This window comes from Mastigoproctus giganteus, chromosome 1 (assembly GCF_048544385.1).
Source record: "Mastigoproctus giganteus isolate SK-2022 chromosome 1, ASM4854438v1, whole genome shotgun sequence".
NCBI classification, from domain to species: domain Eukaryota; kingdom Metazoa; phylum Arthropoda; class Arachnida; order Uropygi; family Thelyphonidae; genus Mastigoproctus; species Mastigoproctus giganteus.
Window position 1 is genome coordinate 264,907,612 of NC_143575.1, and position 19,026 is coordinate 264,926,637.

The 19,026-nt window shown below is 35.0% G+C and overlaps 1 protein-coding gene across 1 annotated transcript; it reads right to left on the reverse strand.

Moving 5' to 3' along the window:
* Positions 1-1,905: 1,905 nt before the first annotated feature.
* LOC150091900 (digestive cysteine proteinase 2-like) lies at positions 1,906-11,979 on the reverse strand. The gene is made up of 8 exons (XM_090370122.1): positions 11,875-11,979; positions 4,542-4,691; positions 4,149-4,325; positions 3,487-3,610; positions 2,589-2,689; positions 2,317-2,477; positions 2,122-2,232; positions 1,906-2,005 (listed from the first exon to the last, which is right to left on the reverse strand). Exons 1-8 carry the CDS (start codon positions 11,977-11,979, stop codon positions 1,906-1,908), a joined length of 1,029 nt encoding a protein of 342 aa, XP_090226248.1.
* Positions 11,980-19,026: the final 7,047 nt, after the last annotated feature.

The following is a 19,026-nucleotide window of genomic DNA, read 5'->3' on the forward strand; positions in this document are numbered from 1 at the left end:
ACATGAGGAGTTATTCAGCGAGGGGAATGCCAGAGGTGAGTTAAACTCTGGCAGTGAGCTGGATGATTTGTATGATTTTAATACCAGGCCTGGCTTTTAGCATAGTCCAGCTAGGCTTATGGCCAGGTATATAGTTTGTATATAGTCTTTTTATGTACCATCATTGTATATAGTCTTTTATGTACCATCACTGTAAATAGTCTTTTCATGTATAATTAATCATTGTACTTTTCATGTATAATTAATCATTATAAATTGTGCACAATGTATAGATTACTTTCAGCGGCGAATAGGGGAAACCCTGGAGCCCGCCAAAAAAAAATAATAAAATACTTTGAACTTGAACTTTGAGTCCAGCTAGGCTGCTGCCTAGGGCCTCCAATTCAAGGGGGCTTCCAGTCACAGGGGCAAATGCAAGTTCTTGGGTTAAATAATGATAACCGAGTAATAACAGTGCTCGGATGAATGGAATTACTGTTAACTCTGCCACACTTTCTTTTCACAAAAATCCTAACGTTTATTTTCTCTCACATTCCCTCGTTTATTTTACTGCCTCCTTTCTAAATTCACAAAAATGGTGACCGTAGGTATAGAGAGAGAGGATCTCTGATTAGATTAAACATGCTTTCTTTGCAGATTACAGAGGATTAGATTAAACATGCTTTCTTTGCAGATTAGAGAGGATTAGATTAAACATGCTTTCTTTGCAGATTAGAGAGGATTAGATTAAACATGCTTTCTTTGCAGGATTCCTTTAATTGATTTGATTTAACACACCCTTAAATGTCTTACATCGGAGGAAGAAAGTTTGAATCAGGTGCACAGAAACGAAAGAGAAAAATGTTGCAGGAAACATTGATTTCAACACAAAAAGGCGCTATTTTGAAGTATTTGCCCGCAACAACAGAAGATATTGGATCCGAAAAAACATTTTTGAAGCTTCACGATTTGAAGAACGCTTGAAAACAACTCCACTTACAAAACCACCAGTAATGACATTAGTTCCATCTACATCCTTAACAGAAACTCAGTTTGAAAAATCAGAATCATGTGCACTTGACTGGAGTGAAATTGGTATGTGGCCAGTACCTCTGAATAATAGTCAACTAGTCTTTGTGATTGATAAAGGTCCAAATAGGATTATTAACTTTGATTTTCCTCTGGATGAGAATAATAGGCACTTTTCTGTGTCATACTACACTCGGAAACTTTTAAATGGTGAATTAATCGACCGTCGTTGGCTGGTTTATTCTAAAAATCTTGACTGTGTTTTTTGCTCCCGTTGCAAGTTGTTTTCTGATTCAAAAAAACAAATTTTCAAGTATTGGATTTAAAGACTGGACGAACCTTTCTACACTGATAAGAGAACATGAATTTTCAACGAAACACATAGAGTCACAAAGGAAATGGACTGAGTTTGAAAATCGTTTAAACAAAAATCAAACACTTGATAAGGAACTGCAAAAATCGATCGGGAAAGAATATTACATTGGCGCGGTGTACTAAAACGAATCTATAGACTATATAGGCAACCGCCTATACAGTCTATAGATTCTTCATCTTCTGGTTTCATTTTTGGATTCGTGTGGACACACTGTCACGCGCCTTTCCAAATTGAATTTGTTTTGATTGTAGTATAACCTTTGCTCTCAAAACGTCTATGAGTGCGTGTGACGTACTGCTGATTATTTTATCTGAATAAAATGGACATGAGCTAACATTCTTATCTAATCCGCAAACAAATATTTTTGGTTCTGACAGTAATCTGTTTAATTGACAATCCTATCTCATGTACATAATGCAATTTTTATCATTTATGCTTACAGCACATGATCTCAAAAATATGCAAGTCAAAGTCAAATTTATTTAATTTTTTTATTGTAATTTCTTCAGTTCAATGGCTTCTTACATTAGAGGGTAGGTGGCTTGGACAGCGATTCCACACTGGCTATTTTTATTCCTGGACATCATCATGTATCCATCCATTCCCCAGCTGGTGCCCCAACTATTTGGAAATTTTTTTTTAAAAAAAAGTATTAATATACCTCACAAGAGAGTGGTATTCTCTATTCAGTCGACAAATATTTAATAAAGAAGTTTAAGTAGAAACTTTTGATTTACCTGTTTTTAATGAGCCAATAATCAGTTGAATTTAAAGTCCCATATCCAATTGCTAACACAGCATGATCTAAATGGCTAATACTGCAGTTTTCTTCGTAATAAATTCCTTTACTGCAAAAACAAGAGAAAATTTAATCAGATTAAACATTCCTAAGATGGAATAAATATTTTGGATTCTTCTAGTGTGATACTTACTCGTATAAGTGGAAATTTATGTGGTTGGCATCTATGGACACAGATATCGGTCCTTCTAATGCTACAGCATACATCAAAGCTGTTTCATTCATGTATGGAATGTTCACCCAACCTTTGCACGAAGCCCCAATATTCTCTGGTTTAAAACGACACTTACCATCCTAGGATATAATATTGTCACAAATAACCCAATAATAGTAAGATGTTATTATAAACGTTAAGTAGGATCTTATAGACATTTATAAAAATTAAATTACTTAAAACAGAATTACTTTAGCTTCATAACGATAGGACTCTTCACTATCAATCCCTTTGTTTCTGATCACGTAGCTGAAGGATTTTCTCGCCGACCCTGATTTACATCCACTGTTTCCTTCGATCATCCATGAAAGTAAAATAGAAATAAATTATAGATACTGTGCGCTACTTTAGCGTGTTATATCACATAGAATTGCACTGAAAGAAAAGAAAAAGAAAATTTTAAAATATGTAATTATATCCCCAAAATAATCTAGAACAAATACAAAACGCACACAGCATGTATCCTTGACACAGTATCTTCTTTACAACAATAACTTTGTACTTTGAATCCTCAAAGTTACTAATTTATAATTTTCCATTGCAGTTCCAAAACAACTTGACATCCCGATTTGTAAGTGCCTAATGCCAAAACTAAATTAACACCATCATTTATGCCAACCAATGAGATCACCTAAAAGCAAAACAGCATAGCTTCCATTATTCTTTTGCCATTGGAAAAACAGCTTATATCACTCAACTCCTTATTATCTACATTTTCTCTAATATTTTGGAAGTTCAGTGTTCAATTTGATGTTTGGAAGATTCAAAGCGGTGAATTAGTAGGATAATGGATAGATAAACACAAATTCAGGTGGCCTGGCGATTACCGTGTTAAGAATGGTAATTCAAAGATTAAGGCAATAATATCGGGAGACAGGAGGATGTCTCGATGGTCGTCATCTGTCCTTCAGAGCAAGATGGATGGATAGAGCAGCAAGGCAGCTCTATCTCGACTTCTCAAAGGGCACAGACGTGAGAAATAAGCTTCAAGGTAAACTGTATACAGCAGGTATGTTTTCTTCAATGCTTCACTTAAAACCTCTTTAAGAGCTTTAAGCGCGTTATATATGCAATACGGATTAAGCTTACCTTCCTGCCGAGAACAATCGATCAGATTCTGCTCACTCAGTGATATCAGCTTTCCGGTTTTCCTTTTATGCTGTCCTTCTAGTGTTCCAGTAGCAGAAAACGCCCAGCATGAACCGCATTTTTTCTGAAAATTGAATAAATCTGTTGTTATCTGAAATTACCTAATTTATACCGTATTTTTATACACTGTGTTACTAAAAGTACTGGGACCCTAAGAGAAAAGACGCAAAGTATTATAGATCAGATTTTAATACAGTGTAGGGTTTCTTCCGGTAGTAGACATCCCTCAAAAGGCGAGCTCCTTTTGAGGATACCGCGGCACGCTTAAAAAATTAACCCGAGGAAGTTCACATGGCTCATTCAAGCACTCTCGGGGACAGGGACTGGACATAATTTTGTTTCTCCAAATTATTTAGAATTATATTAATTTCTTGAGGTTTATCATGCATGAAGTAAACATAAACATAACTTCATATATATGACCTTGTACATGTGAAGATGTTTTTACTATACATTGTTTTATTTTGAATTAATTTATTCATTAAAATTCGTGTTTTTTGAAACGTGTTGGTGTACGGATGCTTTTGATAAGGTACTATAGATATTTTCTAAGTAAATAATTGAGTAAATGCAGTAGCTATGTTTTTGTCACTAGAACTTACTTGATCTTTGACCTTTGTAACGTATCCTTCTGTTCTCCAATCAAACTCATCTGCAATAGTAACGCCAGATGGCGCCACATATGTAGTAATTTTCGGCGTTCCTTGATGTGATGGAAAATCCGTAAAATCTTCTTCTTCCCTCAAGCCATTCATGACACCCACGAATTCCTCTGTTGTCTATGACGTTGAGGAAAATATATCACTGATGGTAGATATGCAATTAAACAATACATTTCTTAAATTAGATGTTAAGCATTAGAAATCTAATTGAAGGGACTTCAACTGGATTTCTAATTGAGTTATTTTAAATTTTGAAATTATTATTTTGCATATTTGAAGTTACAAATTTGAAATGTCATTTGGACTTTTTCTACAAAAACAAGCATTTCTTACCATGTCTGCATATTTGTTCTCTCGAAGTGTGAACGTGTGCAATCCATTTCTAAATTCCTCATTATGTTTGAAAATAATATCCAAATTATTTTCCCAAATCTGGCGTCGAATTGGTTCCTCTTCTGTAGTGTACTGTTTGTCATGTTGTTCCTAATCGAATAAAAAAGATATCTCATTTATACAAAATATTTTTTGCAAGTATAAAGTACTGGTGAATATTATTTTTAAAACCTACGTTTATCTCATTAGTTTAGTCAAGATATATAATTAATTGTTGCATAAATAATAAGTTTACAATAATAAATTATTTTTAAGAATGCGATAATAAAAGATAACACCAGCTTAAAACTGTATGTAGCGCCATCTACTGATACAAAGTAGAACAATATATTATTAATAATCGAAATTTCTCCGAATTACAAAAAAATAAAATAAATAAATAAAATACTTGTCTTTATAGTATTCCGTATTTTATTGTCAGTAATTCTATTCTATGATTTTTAATAATTACTCTTTTTATCTATTTGTTTTGATGATGGTGCGTTTAATAAATAAAAGTTATGACTGTTTTTTACTTTGAATATTTCCCACTGAGAATCCAACTCAAGACGATAGGAGACTGTGTTCGAGATTAAAAATAGCATAGAAACCAGCAAACCTCGAAATATCCTGCATATTATCATTTTCTTGACTGTTAGGGAAGGAAGAAATGGTAGTTATTTAATTTTATAAAATAATAATAATAATAACAATGGTAAAAATTGTAATTAAAAAATAAAAATGGTAATAAAAGTAAGGCAGTTCCTCGAACAATAATAATAATAATAATAATAATAATAATCATAATACTGTAGTAACCTAGATAAGTTAACTATACTGAAATATGCAAATGAAATTTCAAAAGTGAAGAAAAGGGATCAAAATAAAATAGAAGTAATAATATAAAATATAAAAAAAAGGTTTAGTTATCAAGATATGCTAATAAAATAAAATAAAATAATAATAGAATGAATATAAAATTATAAACTAGGAATAGAAATATTAACTAAGCAAAAACAAAACAAAAAAAAAATAAGAATTGCAATGCAAAATAAAAGAAATAAAAATACAGTAAAATTATAAAGTACTTTTAAAGTAAAAGTATAAGTTATTATTAAAAATTATAAATTTGTAGAGACTTTAAATAAGCAAATTTAAAGACCAGCAATCATGAGAAAATCGGTTTTATTTAAGGGGGCAATAATCACTAAAAATTAATCCGTTGCAAAACTTTGGGGGGGAAAAAAAACATTAGTTTAACCAGCTTAATTATTAACGAAAAGTCCCTGGAAACTCGTGAACATATAAACATCCATTAATACTTCATAATAAAGCTAAAGCAGAAAAAAATTTTTTTTTTTTTTTTTTTTTTTACTTCTTTGATTAACAGAAATTCTCTCTGGGTGGGTAGTATACACATTCCCACGGCGCAAGGATCACTTATAAAAATTCTAATACTCCTTAAAATATACTTCTGGAACGCCAAAGTCGTTTTTCTTAAAGGGTTGTTAAGATTTCGATTGTCGAATTTAAATTATGCGTCGCCATGGCTGTAAATTTAGGGATTTGTAGCAATGCTTCAGCTGAACAATAATGCATATTTGTCGTCCTGTATGAATAGGGAATGATGTCCAGCAAATGAGACAATATGGCGTTCACAGTGGTGAGAGCGTCCAATCCACCACAATTCAGTTTTATTCAGATTTCTTACAGCAGAGGATGTCTCCCCAACAGAAATCTACTGACGTATGGAAAGTGCGTACGAAGAAAGCCTAAAAATTTAAAAATTCTATGGGATAAAAGTCTAAACTATGGTGGAGATTTTTTGAAAAAAAAAACAAAAAAACTAGCAGTTATTAGTGTATTTACAAAGGTAACTATAAATGGAAAAAAAAAGAGTAAAATAATTTTGATGAAATGGAAGATAAATAAAAATAGAAAAATGAAATTTAAAAGTTGGTAAAATATTTATAAAGAAAATTTGAAATATTTGAATTCTTTACAGAAAATTCAGCCCCTATGTTCCACTTAAAATGAATCTTTACTATCATTTATAAAACCAAAGTCCTCAAATTTTTAGCAACTAAAATATTTATAAAGGAAATTTGAAATACTCGAAATCTTTAAGGAAATTTCAGGCTCTATTCCACTTCAAATGAATCCCTGGTATCATTTACAAACAAAAAACCTACAAATTTTTAGCAATTAATTCAAGGTTTTCTTGAATGCTTGAAGATAAAGTCAGAAACACCCTGAACACGCGCTGAATTAACGTCGAATAGACCGGATTAATGTTTGATCAAGGATTTTTATGTGGAGTTCTCCTCCCTTGATAAAGTGAGAGCACAAGCACTTGCGTGTGGCTATCCAGATATCCCAATGATCCGTTGTTATGGCAACCCATACAACTGTCTAGACGTGCACAGTACCCAGTGAGTATTGTACCCATGAGAATTGTCCAGGTGTTGAGGTTTTCAATTAAATTCCATCCTTCAAATAACTCCAAGTTTGATTTGTTTATTTTAACAGAAATGTTTGATAGATTTTCATAATGAAAATTATGAAGTACGAAATGCAGAATGGTCATTTATTGTTTCTTTGAACAAACTTTTTTTTACTGTAAGATTCCAGATTTACGAGCTAATTCGGTAATCTTCTTCCTTGAGATTACAATCACCAGGACGTAAAAGGAAGGAAGGAATTTACAGCTACTTAAAATTTAATCCATTAGTCTTACATCAAGCGTCTCGCTAAGCTCTGCCTTAAGAATGGTATGAGAAACTTTGCAATGTTACTTGCTCTGATAAACTGCAAAAATTAAAAAAAAAAAAAGAAAAAGAAAAAAGGCACAAATATAGTCAAATAGAATATATTTATCCATTTATTTTTTTTGGAATATTCTTGGTTTAATCTATAAAGTTTAATTTTTAGCCCTTTTAATGGCATCAACTTCGCAATTAGTAAATGAACAGACCTTGAATTTTAAGCAGCCCATATATATAATCTGCATACAAATTTCAAGAGTCAAAGAATAGCTAAGAAAAAATATGGAGTTGATCACGTATATCTCAAATAATAAAAATACGCATAAAAACACTTTTATCCATTATAAATAAAAGTAAAATGTACGTTACTGGTTGAGACTTTTAGAATACTTTATCTTCGTAGATTAAAAACTCAAGGTCAATATCGTGAACAAACATATTCAAGAACAGTTTCGATATGAATAATAGATTAACAAATGTTCTGAGTCCATAGCCGAGGCGCCCGTTAACCATGAACTATTTGGAATGCATTTGGGTGTACATTTTTATATATTTTTGGTTTTTGGATATATATAATTTTTATCAACGATTGGATGGCCACTCGGAATACCGCTCATGGTCAGTAGGTTAGTCCATTCTACACCAAAAGCAGCATTGTTTTAACATTTTCCACCTTCGGCTCGAGTTGCGTTGGCATTGTACTACAATAACATCCTTGCGGTTATATAGGAATATGCTGTATGTAAGACACTTATTGCGAAACTGGAAAGTACAATGTATGATAGATCAATGTCATTTAGGGAAAAAAAAATATTTTTTTACCTTTCTGAATAAAAATTGGTTTATATTAGGGTATTTTAAACCTCAAACTAAACTACAAAAAAAGGAGTATAAATCTTATGTTTTCCGCGAGCTCGGTTAACTGGGCCACGATTGAAGAGGCATTAAGAAATTCCCCAGGTATAAGATGAGACTCGAACTTGGACCTCTCGAAACCATTACAATATCAGGCAACTGAACAGATACTTAGATGAATTGTGTTTTTTTTTTTATAATATATTTTACGCAATTTTAAATTATCATTCACTAAGTTAGCTTCTTAGAGGGGAACTTAGAGGGGAACAGGTATCCTGTGTGTTATCAGACACTCAGCCTAAAACACTGATGGATCCAATATCTCTCTATTACAGAAGATTTAGGAGAAGTCCGGTTGGCCTGCCTCCCTAAAATCCACTCATGCACACCTTCTCGATGGTAAGCCCTGTTACGTCACTTAGGTGGCAACGAACGTGTAGAGTGGTTCTCTTCAAGACGCCTGGTCAGCGTGAAGAGGAAAAGACCAAACCCTCCAGCAATGAGAGCACAACAATACAAATGGCCCTCAGTCCCCAGCAGCTTTCACTCTCCCTCTTACGGCAGCGAGAGGATCAGAGTGGAAGCAGAGGGTGCTAAGAATCTCTGGGTACGACCAGGCTGCCATGCACGGAAATTGAACTTGGCCTGTTATAACGTACGATCACTCATCGGTGAAGACAGGATATTAGAGCTGGAAAAGGAATTAGAAAATGTGAATTGGAATATCATCGGTTTGGCTGAAACACGAAGAAGAAATGAATCACTTATAAGTTTATCAAGTGGAAATCTGTTGTACACCAATGGACACAGTGAAAGGAGTGAAGGTGGAGTTGGGTTTCTGGTCCATAAAGATTTTAAAAACAACATTTTGGAATTCAAAAGTACATCACCAAGGGTGTCAAGACTAATACTCAAGATTTCTAAGAGGTACAAGCTAAAGATTATAATGATTTATGCACCAACATCGAGCCATGATGATGAAGAGGTTGAAGAAATGTACACTGAAATTGAGTCTTCTAGATGAGCAGAAAACCCACTACACTATTATTATGGGGGACTTCAATGCTAAGGTTGGAAAAAGGCAAAACAGCGCAGAAAGAGGAACTATAGGAAATTTTGGAATTGGTGAAAGAAATAAAAGAGGTGAAAGACTTGTGGAATTTGCAGAATCTCAAGGAATGTCAGTAATGAACACTTTTTTCAAGAAAAGGGTGAACAGAAAGTGGACATGGAAGAGTCCAAATGGATTAACAACTAATGAAATCGACTTCATCCTCACTAACAGAAGATATATTGTGAATGATGTTACCGTCCTGAATAAGGTAAATGTTGGAAGTGATCACAGAATGGTAAGATGTACACTTGATATAGATGTAGGAAAGGAAAGGAAAAAACTGACTCGAGTAAATAATACAAAGGTCTTTGAAATAGCAGAGGAGGAGAAAAAGCAGTATGTACTGGAACTTAAGAACAAGTTTGAGCTTCTGCAGACTGCTCAGGACCAAGATATCGACGAGGAATATTACAACTTTCTGAAAGTGATAAAGCCCAAGAAACCTATAGGGAAACAGAAATCCAAAGAAGAAAAAATTAGTCAAGAAACACTTGTCATGATGAACCAAAGACGACAAATGAAGAGCAAGAAAAACACTGACAGGGAGAAAATTGAATATACTGAGTTATGCAAAGCCATTAGAAAGAGACTCAGAGAGGACATAAGAAGATTTAACACAAGAAATGTAGAACAAGCATTAAGGGAAAACAAAGGATTTAAATCAGCAGCCATGAGCAGTATTACAGAAAGACAAATGATACTGAAACTGAAGAATAGCGATGGTGTACTTATAAACAGCAGAGAAGGCATAATTCAAATAGCAGAAGACTACTATAGAGAATTATACAAGGAGCGAGGGAATGATACCAGCAGTGGGGAAGATGGATTGCAAAGTAGCAACACATACGACATACCCGATATTCTTCCTGATGAGGTAGAACATGCATTGAAGAAAATGAAGAATCGGAAAGCCCCGGGGGAAGATGAAGTTACTGTAGAGTTGTTAAAATTGGGAGGAAGAGACATAACACAAAAACTGGCAAGGCTCTTCACAAAGTGCATTAGAAAAGGTGTGATGCCTAAGCAGTGGAATAATGCAATCATAGTTTTGCTGCATAAGAAAGGAGATAAATCAGAAATTGGAAATTATAGACCAATTAGCTTGTTATCCCATATCTACAAGTTGTTCACAAGGGTCATTACTAACAGATTAGAAAGAATACTTGATGAGAATCAACCGAAAGAGCAAGCTGGCTTTAGGACAGGATTCTCAACTATGGATCACCTTCACGTAATATCACAGCTAATAGAGAAAGCAAATGAATATAAAACACCATTATGCCTGGCATTTGTGGATTATGAAAAGGCATTTGACTCCATACAGCATAAGGCAATGTTTCGGGCACTGGAAAGACAAGGCATAGATACTCCATATATTATGATTTTGAAGAAAATATATGAGAGTGCTACATCCTTTATTAGACTAGACAAAGACAGTAGCAAATTTAAAATCGAGAAAGGAGTTCGACAAGGAGACACAATATCTCCGAAGCTGTTTACTGCTGCCCTTGAGGAAGCTTTCAGAAGATTAGACTGGTCGCAGAAAGGAGTCAATGTGAACGGAGAGTACCTAAACCATTTACGATTTGCAGATGACATTGTGGTCATAAGCCACGATCCCAAAGAATTAGAGGAAAATCTTAATCAGTTATGCACAGTTAGTAAGGATTTTGGACTAAAGATGAATATGGCTAAAACAAAAGTAATGATGAACAAGTATGCCACGGAAAGGGAAATAATGATTGAAGGAGCAGTAATTGAAAAGGTGGAGTCATATACTTATCTGGGACAAGTTATTAGCTGTAATAATGATAAATGGCTGGAAGTCAAGAGAAGAATAAATTTTGGATGGATAGCATTCAGGAAATATAGTCACATACTGAAGAGCAATATCCCAGTTTGTCTGAAACGTAAAATAATGAATCAATGTATACTCCCCACCATGACTTATGGAAGTGAAACTTGGGCACTCACCAAAAGAATGGAAGAGAAGCTAAGAACTACACAGCGAAGAATGGAACGAATTATATTGGGAATCAGACTGTTAGATAAGAAGAGAAACACATGGATTAGGCAGCAAACTCAAGTAAAGGACATTCTTATCAAAACTAAAGAACTAAAATGGTCTTGGGCAGGACACATAGCTCGAAGACATGATGACAGATGGACTAAGAAAATAACAGAATGGTACCCAAGAGGAGCTAGAAGAAAACCTGGAAGACAAAGGCGGAGATGGATAGATGAAATTCATGAGTTTTTGAGTAGTAAATGGATGGCCAGTGCTCAAAACAGAAGGAACTGGAAAGTTGCTGGAGAGGCCTTCATCCTGCAGTGGATTGAAAATGGCTGATGATGATGATGATGAAGTTAGCTTCTATTAAATTTATGTGTGTTGGGTACTGATGCAAATCAAACCCCTATTGTGAAAACTCCATTTTTAAAATCAGGCCTTCTGTTGTTAATTAGTGTAGTGCAGTAAAGCTAACATCTTTTACCACAATACATAATATTTGAAGTTTGTATTACTTAACAGTTTACTATTAATTAATCCATAACCTACATAATCTCCAATGCATAGAAGTGTGTCAAAACTAAAAGAGGAAGTGAGGTCCAGGCACGGGAGTGGATCATTTGTAAAATTAAGTTCCAAACTTCCACACGCCATACTCCATAATCTATAGCATTCATAATATTTCTATTTTGAGATAAGTATTTCTTAATTCGGAAAGATCTAAAGTCCTAGAGGATTCAAATCGTAAGTTGAATTATATAAGTAACGTTTCGGTACATCTGTAAGATCCATCCTCGGGCTACAAAACCAAATGATACTCAGACACGTGATGTACTTTCACCAGGAAGAAACTGGTGTTTAACACGGGTAGTGTTCCGTTTCCTTTCATGGCCTACCAGGAATAACGGGTTGTATTAACTTACACTCTCTTGCAGATACCAACATCTAACTGACCGTGAAGAAAGGATTGTCAATTTTTTCCGCATGCAAAAAATAAAGGGAACGGAAGAGGGACTGTTTACCACGTCTCATTAAGCTTGTAAGTGCCTGGAAGTGCAGGAAAGTAGTCTATTTTTGTGTTTTTTTCCCGAGAATGTTAAAATAATTGTTCAAGCCAAGACAGTCCGACCAATGATAGTGGGACGGGTCATACAGACGCAGTTTTAAGCCGAATTTTAAAACAAACCTGCTCATTAACTTCGACAAACTAAGAGAGAGAGAAAGTGAAAGTCCTGATAGACCGTTTAGTGGTAAAACGTTGGCTGATACACACAGGTAAGTGATGTTTGACATTAATTGCAAATATACTAACTCCCACTGAGTAGTCGTTCTGTCTATCTTGGCTGTGATTTAGAACAGCAAATGAGCTGCAATAGGACACTGTCTTGTCTGTTAGGCCTGTTTGCTGTTTTGTATATCACGTTTCGCTTCATAGGGTGCCTAATTAAACTCGACAAACAATGGTGAAAGAGCAAGGAAGCGGAAAATTTTCTGTAGGCGTCTAACAACCCCCTGCGTGGACGTAAGGAAAAATCTTAGAGGGTTTCGAAGAAATCAGAAAACGAAGTGAACCACCAGTTCGTTCCAAATGTTACTTCCGCTTACCGGTTAATATCTTAGGTGCAGTTAAAGAGGTATTCTTAATTAGATTCTGTAGATAAGAAGACAGGGTTGGAAGGGCTCTAAGCAAAAATGAGGTGAGGCAGGACTATCATTATAATCGAGTTTTTTAATGATGAAATTTTACATTAAGTAATTCCTTATTCGCTTGAATAAGGAATCGCTGTACAGTTCCTCAAAACCGTGGTTGTACACCGTGGTGTTCTACTATCACCAAGTTCCTAATAATGAAAATTTTTTCTGAAGTTCCAGTTTCATTGTATGTTCTAAATTCCCTTATATCCGACCTTTGTCGGTTTGCCTATTTTGCTGGACATGACTTATCTCACGAAAAATTCGCATTTCCCCTTTATAGAATCGACCTTGCCAAAATGGGTTCTTAAAGGGGTGAGGAGAGGAGTGCAACGTACATGTTCTAGATTGAAATAGGCCCCAAATCCCAACAAACGGGTTAGTCCTCCTCCTCAATCCCAGGAAGGAAACTGGGTGAAACAAATATTAATCCTTTCACTAGGGTGCGGTGTACTCTAGGATCAGCCCTGGTCCATGGAGTCTCACAAAATCTCTGATGTGGCCTTTCGATCTAAAAGATTGATTACCACTGGTTTAAGATAAACATCGACAGAGGGATCTGAGATCATCTGTGTCTGTGTTATATTGTATTTCTACATTTATACAGGTATATGTAAGTTTTTAATTATGTAAAAGATATTCGGAGATTCTGAACATTAAGATCTTCGTCTGAAACCCCGAGAGCAAGAGCGCAGTTTACTATGCCAGAATTAAACATCAACCTAAGAGATTGTGTTTTTTGAGAAGAGATTTTGAAAACTTGGTCAGAAAAATCTTGACCAAAGCTTCCAAAGAATTGCCCAAAAATAACTTTTAGGAGCAGTTGGTGCACATGTATGTGTATGCTAAGGGCCGAAGCAAGGCTATGAGGCATTAGTATATCGTGTCTGTAAATTGCGTATTCTGTGGTCTATTTGCCTGTTTGTTGGACGAAAAGCTCGAGTTTCCGGGAGAAAAAGCAATGGAACCCTGTTTCTAGACCGGCTAACCCGTCTTCATCGATTGACTTAATCGATTTAACAAAATCGATGAAGTCAAGTTTAGGAAACAAGAGAAATTTCTGCGACTTAGAAAAGAGAAATGCAGAAATTAAGAAAAAATAAACGAATATATTTTTATCCATTTATTTTGCACAAAAGGATTCACATCAATCCTTCTCATAGGATGGAAAGTGAGTACATGCCTATCGCAGCGTGACTTCTTCCATATCGCAACACCTTTCATCCAGATAAGATTATTTATTATTATTACTTTTTTTAATATACCTACTCAGTTCAATTTTATGCTTTTCCAGGAACATGAAATGGTTGAGGGTTGGGAATCTGGAAGAAAATTACTGGCGTAAAGGAACAGAAATTAAAATTATCCCCGAATACTTTTGGAACGTACTGTATTTTTTAATAATAATGCGTAAAGCTCAGACTGTTAAATAAACGGATACTACACCCATAGAAAATAAATTTATGCAAATAAACAGAATACAGAAACTCGCAAAAGTTTCGGGCTTAATCTAAAGAAACCTTTCTCAATGCGATTTGCCCGCAAGTCGCAAAGGGAAAGGTTTATTTTAATAACTATCAACTAAAACAACTCGTTATTTATTTATTTATTTCTCTCTCTCTGTCTCTCTCTCTCTTTGTTGACATCTAACCCAACATCATGGATAATCTCGCAGTTGTAAGAAAAGGTGGAAATAGGGCACCTTAGATGAAGCGGAACGGGTTAACAACCTCATTTCCGGTTTTCAGTTGTTCTACCAGTGTCATAGGATTTCGTGAGCCTTGATCTGTACAAAACCGAGGTAATAATATGCTTCACTTTGGATCGTTGTTGAGTTTTTAATGCCCAGAATCTACTTCACTAACTATTGTGTTTGCATTTGGTTACACCTCCATTTCACAGAACGAATTATTGACCTCGATTTACCAGCGGAACGTTGTCTTAACACTGACTCAACTGAGTCATCCATTTCCGTGATGGATCACCTGGATGAAATTTGTCAAGCACCTTGTTTGCCGTCTTAATTTCTCTCTGTCTTGTTAGGTATTGTGCCAAAAACCTGTTATTTTTTTTAATGATTCACATAAATGTACATTAGGTTTGCAAGGAGCGTGGATTAACATGAATTTTAAAACTGACGAAATATTTTTTTCTTTCTTCAAAACATTGAATAAGAACGGATTCCATCAGTGGACCGGATAACTTTAATGATGTGATGGGGGACGCAGTTAAATGCAATTCATCGTTATGGAACTTTATTTCCTCATATACCATGTGTGATCTGTACACAGTATACGCTGTGTACTGCTTAGAGATCACATATAGAACATGAAACTTTTAATTATATCGTGTTGAACATTGGGTTGAATTGGTGTGGGTTAAAAGCTAAAGTAACCAAAGCTATGAGGAGTTAGTATATTGTGTCTGTAATTAGGTGCTTTCGCTGATCGGATTGATGTCTGCCGGACGACAAATCTCAGTTTCCGGGAGTGAAAACACATGCGACTTTGTGAACAGCCACTAACAGCCACTTTGTGAAAAAAAGCCCATAAAATTTTCTCGTGTCGTTGACGTGATACGAGCCCAAGCATTTTCCACTCTGTATGGGAGGACTGTGATTATATCCACTGTACTACCTATGAGTGGGTTTCCATATGTTTGAGAGTCAGATAGAAAAAATCAATGTAATCTTTGGTACATAGCCATCAAATAAATAAAGCTGGTTTTTATTTATATCTAATATATAAATATATATATATATATATATATATATATAGTTTTTTTTGTAGGAGCCGAGTACTACTACTTTATGAACAACCCTCGTATTTCTTTATTGAAAATTTTTAATTGATAGTTATTTATATGGTTATATACTCATAAAACTAAAAAAAAAAATTATTACCTTTCATATATAAATTTATATCTCTTGGGAGTTCATTAATAAAGTTCCCTCATTTTCAGATTATTATATCTAAAAATGAGGGGACTTTGAATGAAATATAGTCTTTTAATTCTAAATGTGACTCGAGTGATAAAAGATCGAGAACCACTGCTATAAGGGAGTATTTCGGTATGGGCTTAATAAAAAAAAATTAAAGAGCTATCACATTAGGGCTACAAGAGATCTTATCTACTTGTAAGTGTATGTTTGTACGTACTATGTCTGTAAATTGCATGTTTTTCCTGGTCAGTTTGCCTGTTTCATTAAACAAAAAACCGGAGTTTCTGGAAAAGGAGAGATCTTGCTGTCTTCTTCTGAGACCGACTAACTCGGCCACGGAGTATAAAACACCCATAAAAGTTCCTCGACTCATTCATTGAATAATCACTGTGCTGCCATCGAAGACTATGGGCTTAACGTATCCTAATCCTGATGGCTTTAGCATCCTTCGTATTGCCACTCTTAATACCAGATTTGGGGTTAATAACAGTGTGTCGTTATGGCGAGCAGGGGCGGAAGTAGATGGACTCGGTGATAGTGGAAGTGTAATCCATTAAATGTCCCTTTACCGAATAATGGCAAACAGGAAGAGGGTACAAAACTGTCTCACATGACAACCCACATCAGTAGCGTAACGGTTCAATGTGTTTAGGCAAACAACCTTTACTTTTCTGGAACCATTTTCACATCAAACATCCCATCAATGTGGAAAAGCACGCATGCACACAAAAACAACTCTGCCGGTTCTTTTTTAGTCCAACACACAACCATCAGGAAATGATATGTGCATGTAAGCGAAGAGACAAGGAAATATCACTGGATTTTCTGTATGAGAGAAATTTCTAGATTAGTTTTATATTTGTTGTTTGTATGCATACTTATACTCAAGTAAATGACGACTCCAGTGAGTAAAAGTGACCAAATTAAACCGAATATTTTACTGTTATTCACTGATGATTTTGTAACTAAAGCCTGAAATTACTGATTGCTTTTGAAGAGACCAAGAGTATAAATTCTGTCAACAATCCGTCAAATATGTCCATCCAATGTTAATTGCTACATTTTCTTAACAGGCTGTAAATCTGACTTACTATCATCCTATCTTTTCTCCATCACTGTGGTGATTATTTTCTTCTACCATTCCAATACATCCCATTGAAAATCATCTTGTGGTTCCTCACTTCCTGTAAAAAGGATCTAGATGACCTCTAATGATTCAGATCATATCTCATCTAGATCTCTAGGGCATATAGAAGAATATAACCCATAATCCCTATGGTAATAAGGAAACAAAATCTATGGGAATAAGCATTTATAGTCTTAAACTACTATTGAAAAAACTCTCCCACTTTCCCCTCAATGATTCTTAGCCTTGTGTTACCTTTTATATTCTCCGGTGCCACTGGAAGTTATCCTGTAGTATGGAAGTTGCATATAACGGTGCTGTTTCTGAAAAGGGAAAATTTATCTTCCCTTTTCGGGAACAGAGTTTTTCATTGAGGACTATTATTATTTTATTTTGCGCAAAATCAACTAAAACTATGAGGTGTCAGTGTATTGTCTTTGGGAGCTAACGCCTGTTTTCCGGTTGGATCGTTTGTTTGTTGGATTAAAAACCCGATTTGCTGGGGGAAAAAATCACACAACCGAAACCAGATCAAATAACTCAGTCAGAATGTAAAAAAAAATCCACTAAAACTTCTCTTGTCTAGACGGGATTCCAACCCAGACCTTCACACGGCGTGAAAACAGAAAGCAAAGCATCGAACTTTGAAGCTGTACGTGTTATTGTTAGCCGTAACTCATCCATTTTTGATATGTGTTATCTAAATCCTCCCACCAGATCACCTAATTACTTAACAGGTGACCAACTAGGTAATGAATTAAAATCATCCCAACGCCAAAACCATTATCTGTGGCAATTTTAACCTGTCAACTTCCTCTCAACCTCTGAAGCAACAGCTCGCCAAGAACATGACAGCGGCAAGTGTATCTGTGATCAATTACCTTCCTACTCACAGAAAAAATTAGATCTTGTTTTTGCCTCAATTGAGGCTGATAACAGTCATCAACACAATGCCTCCAACAACAACAGCAGGGGATGACACAGTTTCACATTTGTGGTCAGATGTGCAAGACCATATCTTATCGATGACCTCCTTAGAATTTTAAAAGACATGATGGCCCATAGATATTATTCACCCCAGTGGACTAAGGTGCATTTAGGGCTAAAGCCTCTCAAGAGGAGTAGTGTTGTTTGGCCTTTTTTTGCCGCTGCACTTCATCCAAAATTACCCCCTGTGTTTCTCATATTATCTGATATTCAGATGACATAAAGCTCTTTGCAATTATTAATGCTGAAGATGACCCACAAAGCCTCGCCCACCCCATGAATGCTACTCTCCATGAACTGACTCAACATATATCGCGCTTAGGTTATAACTTAAAATCCTTAAAAAATTCACTCATGTTGGTCTTTTCTCTCAAGTAAAGTTCCAGTTGCCCTCTGTAAGTACCAGCCATTCTACAAGTTTCTTTCCTTACACCTTTCATGATAATGACTTTTCTACATTAAAAGATATCCAGCAAAGCAACACTTGCTTCATCTCTTTGGTTTGATAACAACTATTTTAATTTTAATTGATATACATTTTTTTTTTAATTTTTAAAATTTCCTTTTAATCTTATTCTCTCTTACCTGGCTTTATTTATATTATTATTATTTTTTTTCATTTGAATTATGCCAACAATCTACTCTGTAAAATTACCATGCCTACCGTGTTCCTCTGATTTCTTTTCCCCGGAATAGAAAATTTTAAAGAAACTCAAGCAAATTTTTGATATTTCCAAGGTTTATGACCTTTGAAGTATTAAAAACATTGTACCCAATATCGCTAAGTTCCCATGTGTCAGTCCGAGATATTTCGTACCTGGGCAATGATATTTCCCATCGTTTTTCCATATCAGAAACTTTTATGAAGATATTTGAAACATTTGTGCTAATTTCTTTGTTGTTCAGCAAGTTATACAAATTGAAAAAAAAAAAAAAAATGAAAAAAAAAAAAAGA

What these genes read in the sequence shown, in the direction of transcription:
- LOC150091900 (XM_090370122.1), bottom strand. Translation starts at nt 11,979, where the DNA reads ATGGCGTGTGGAAGTTTGGAACTTAATTTTACAAATGATCCACTCCCG. An exon ending in CCTATCGTTATGAAGCTAAA is followed by an intron (nt 2,478 to 2,588) that starts GTAATTCTGTTT and finishes ATTATATCCTAG; the next exon opens with GATGGTAAGTGTCGTTTTAA. An exon ending in TATTGGCTCATTAAAAACAG is followed by an intron (nt 2,006 to 2,121) that starts GTAAATCAAAAG and finishes ATTTCCAAATAG; the next exon opens with TTGGGGCACCAGCTGGGGAA.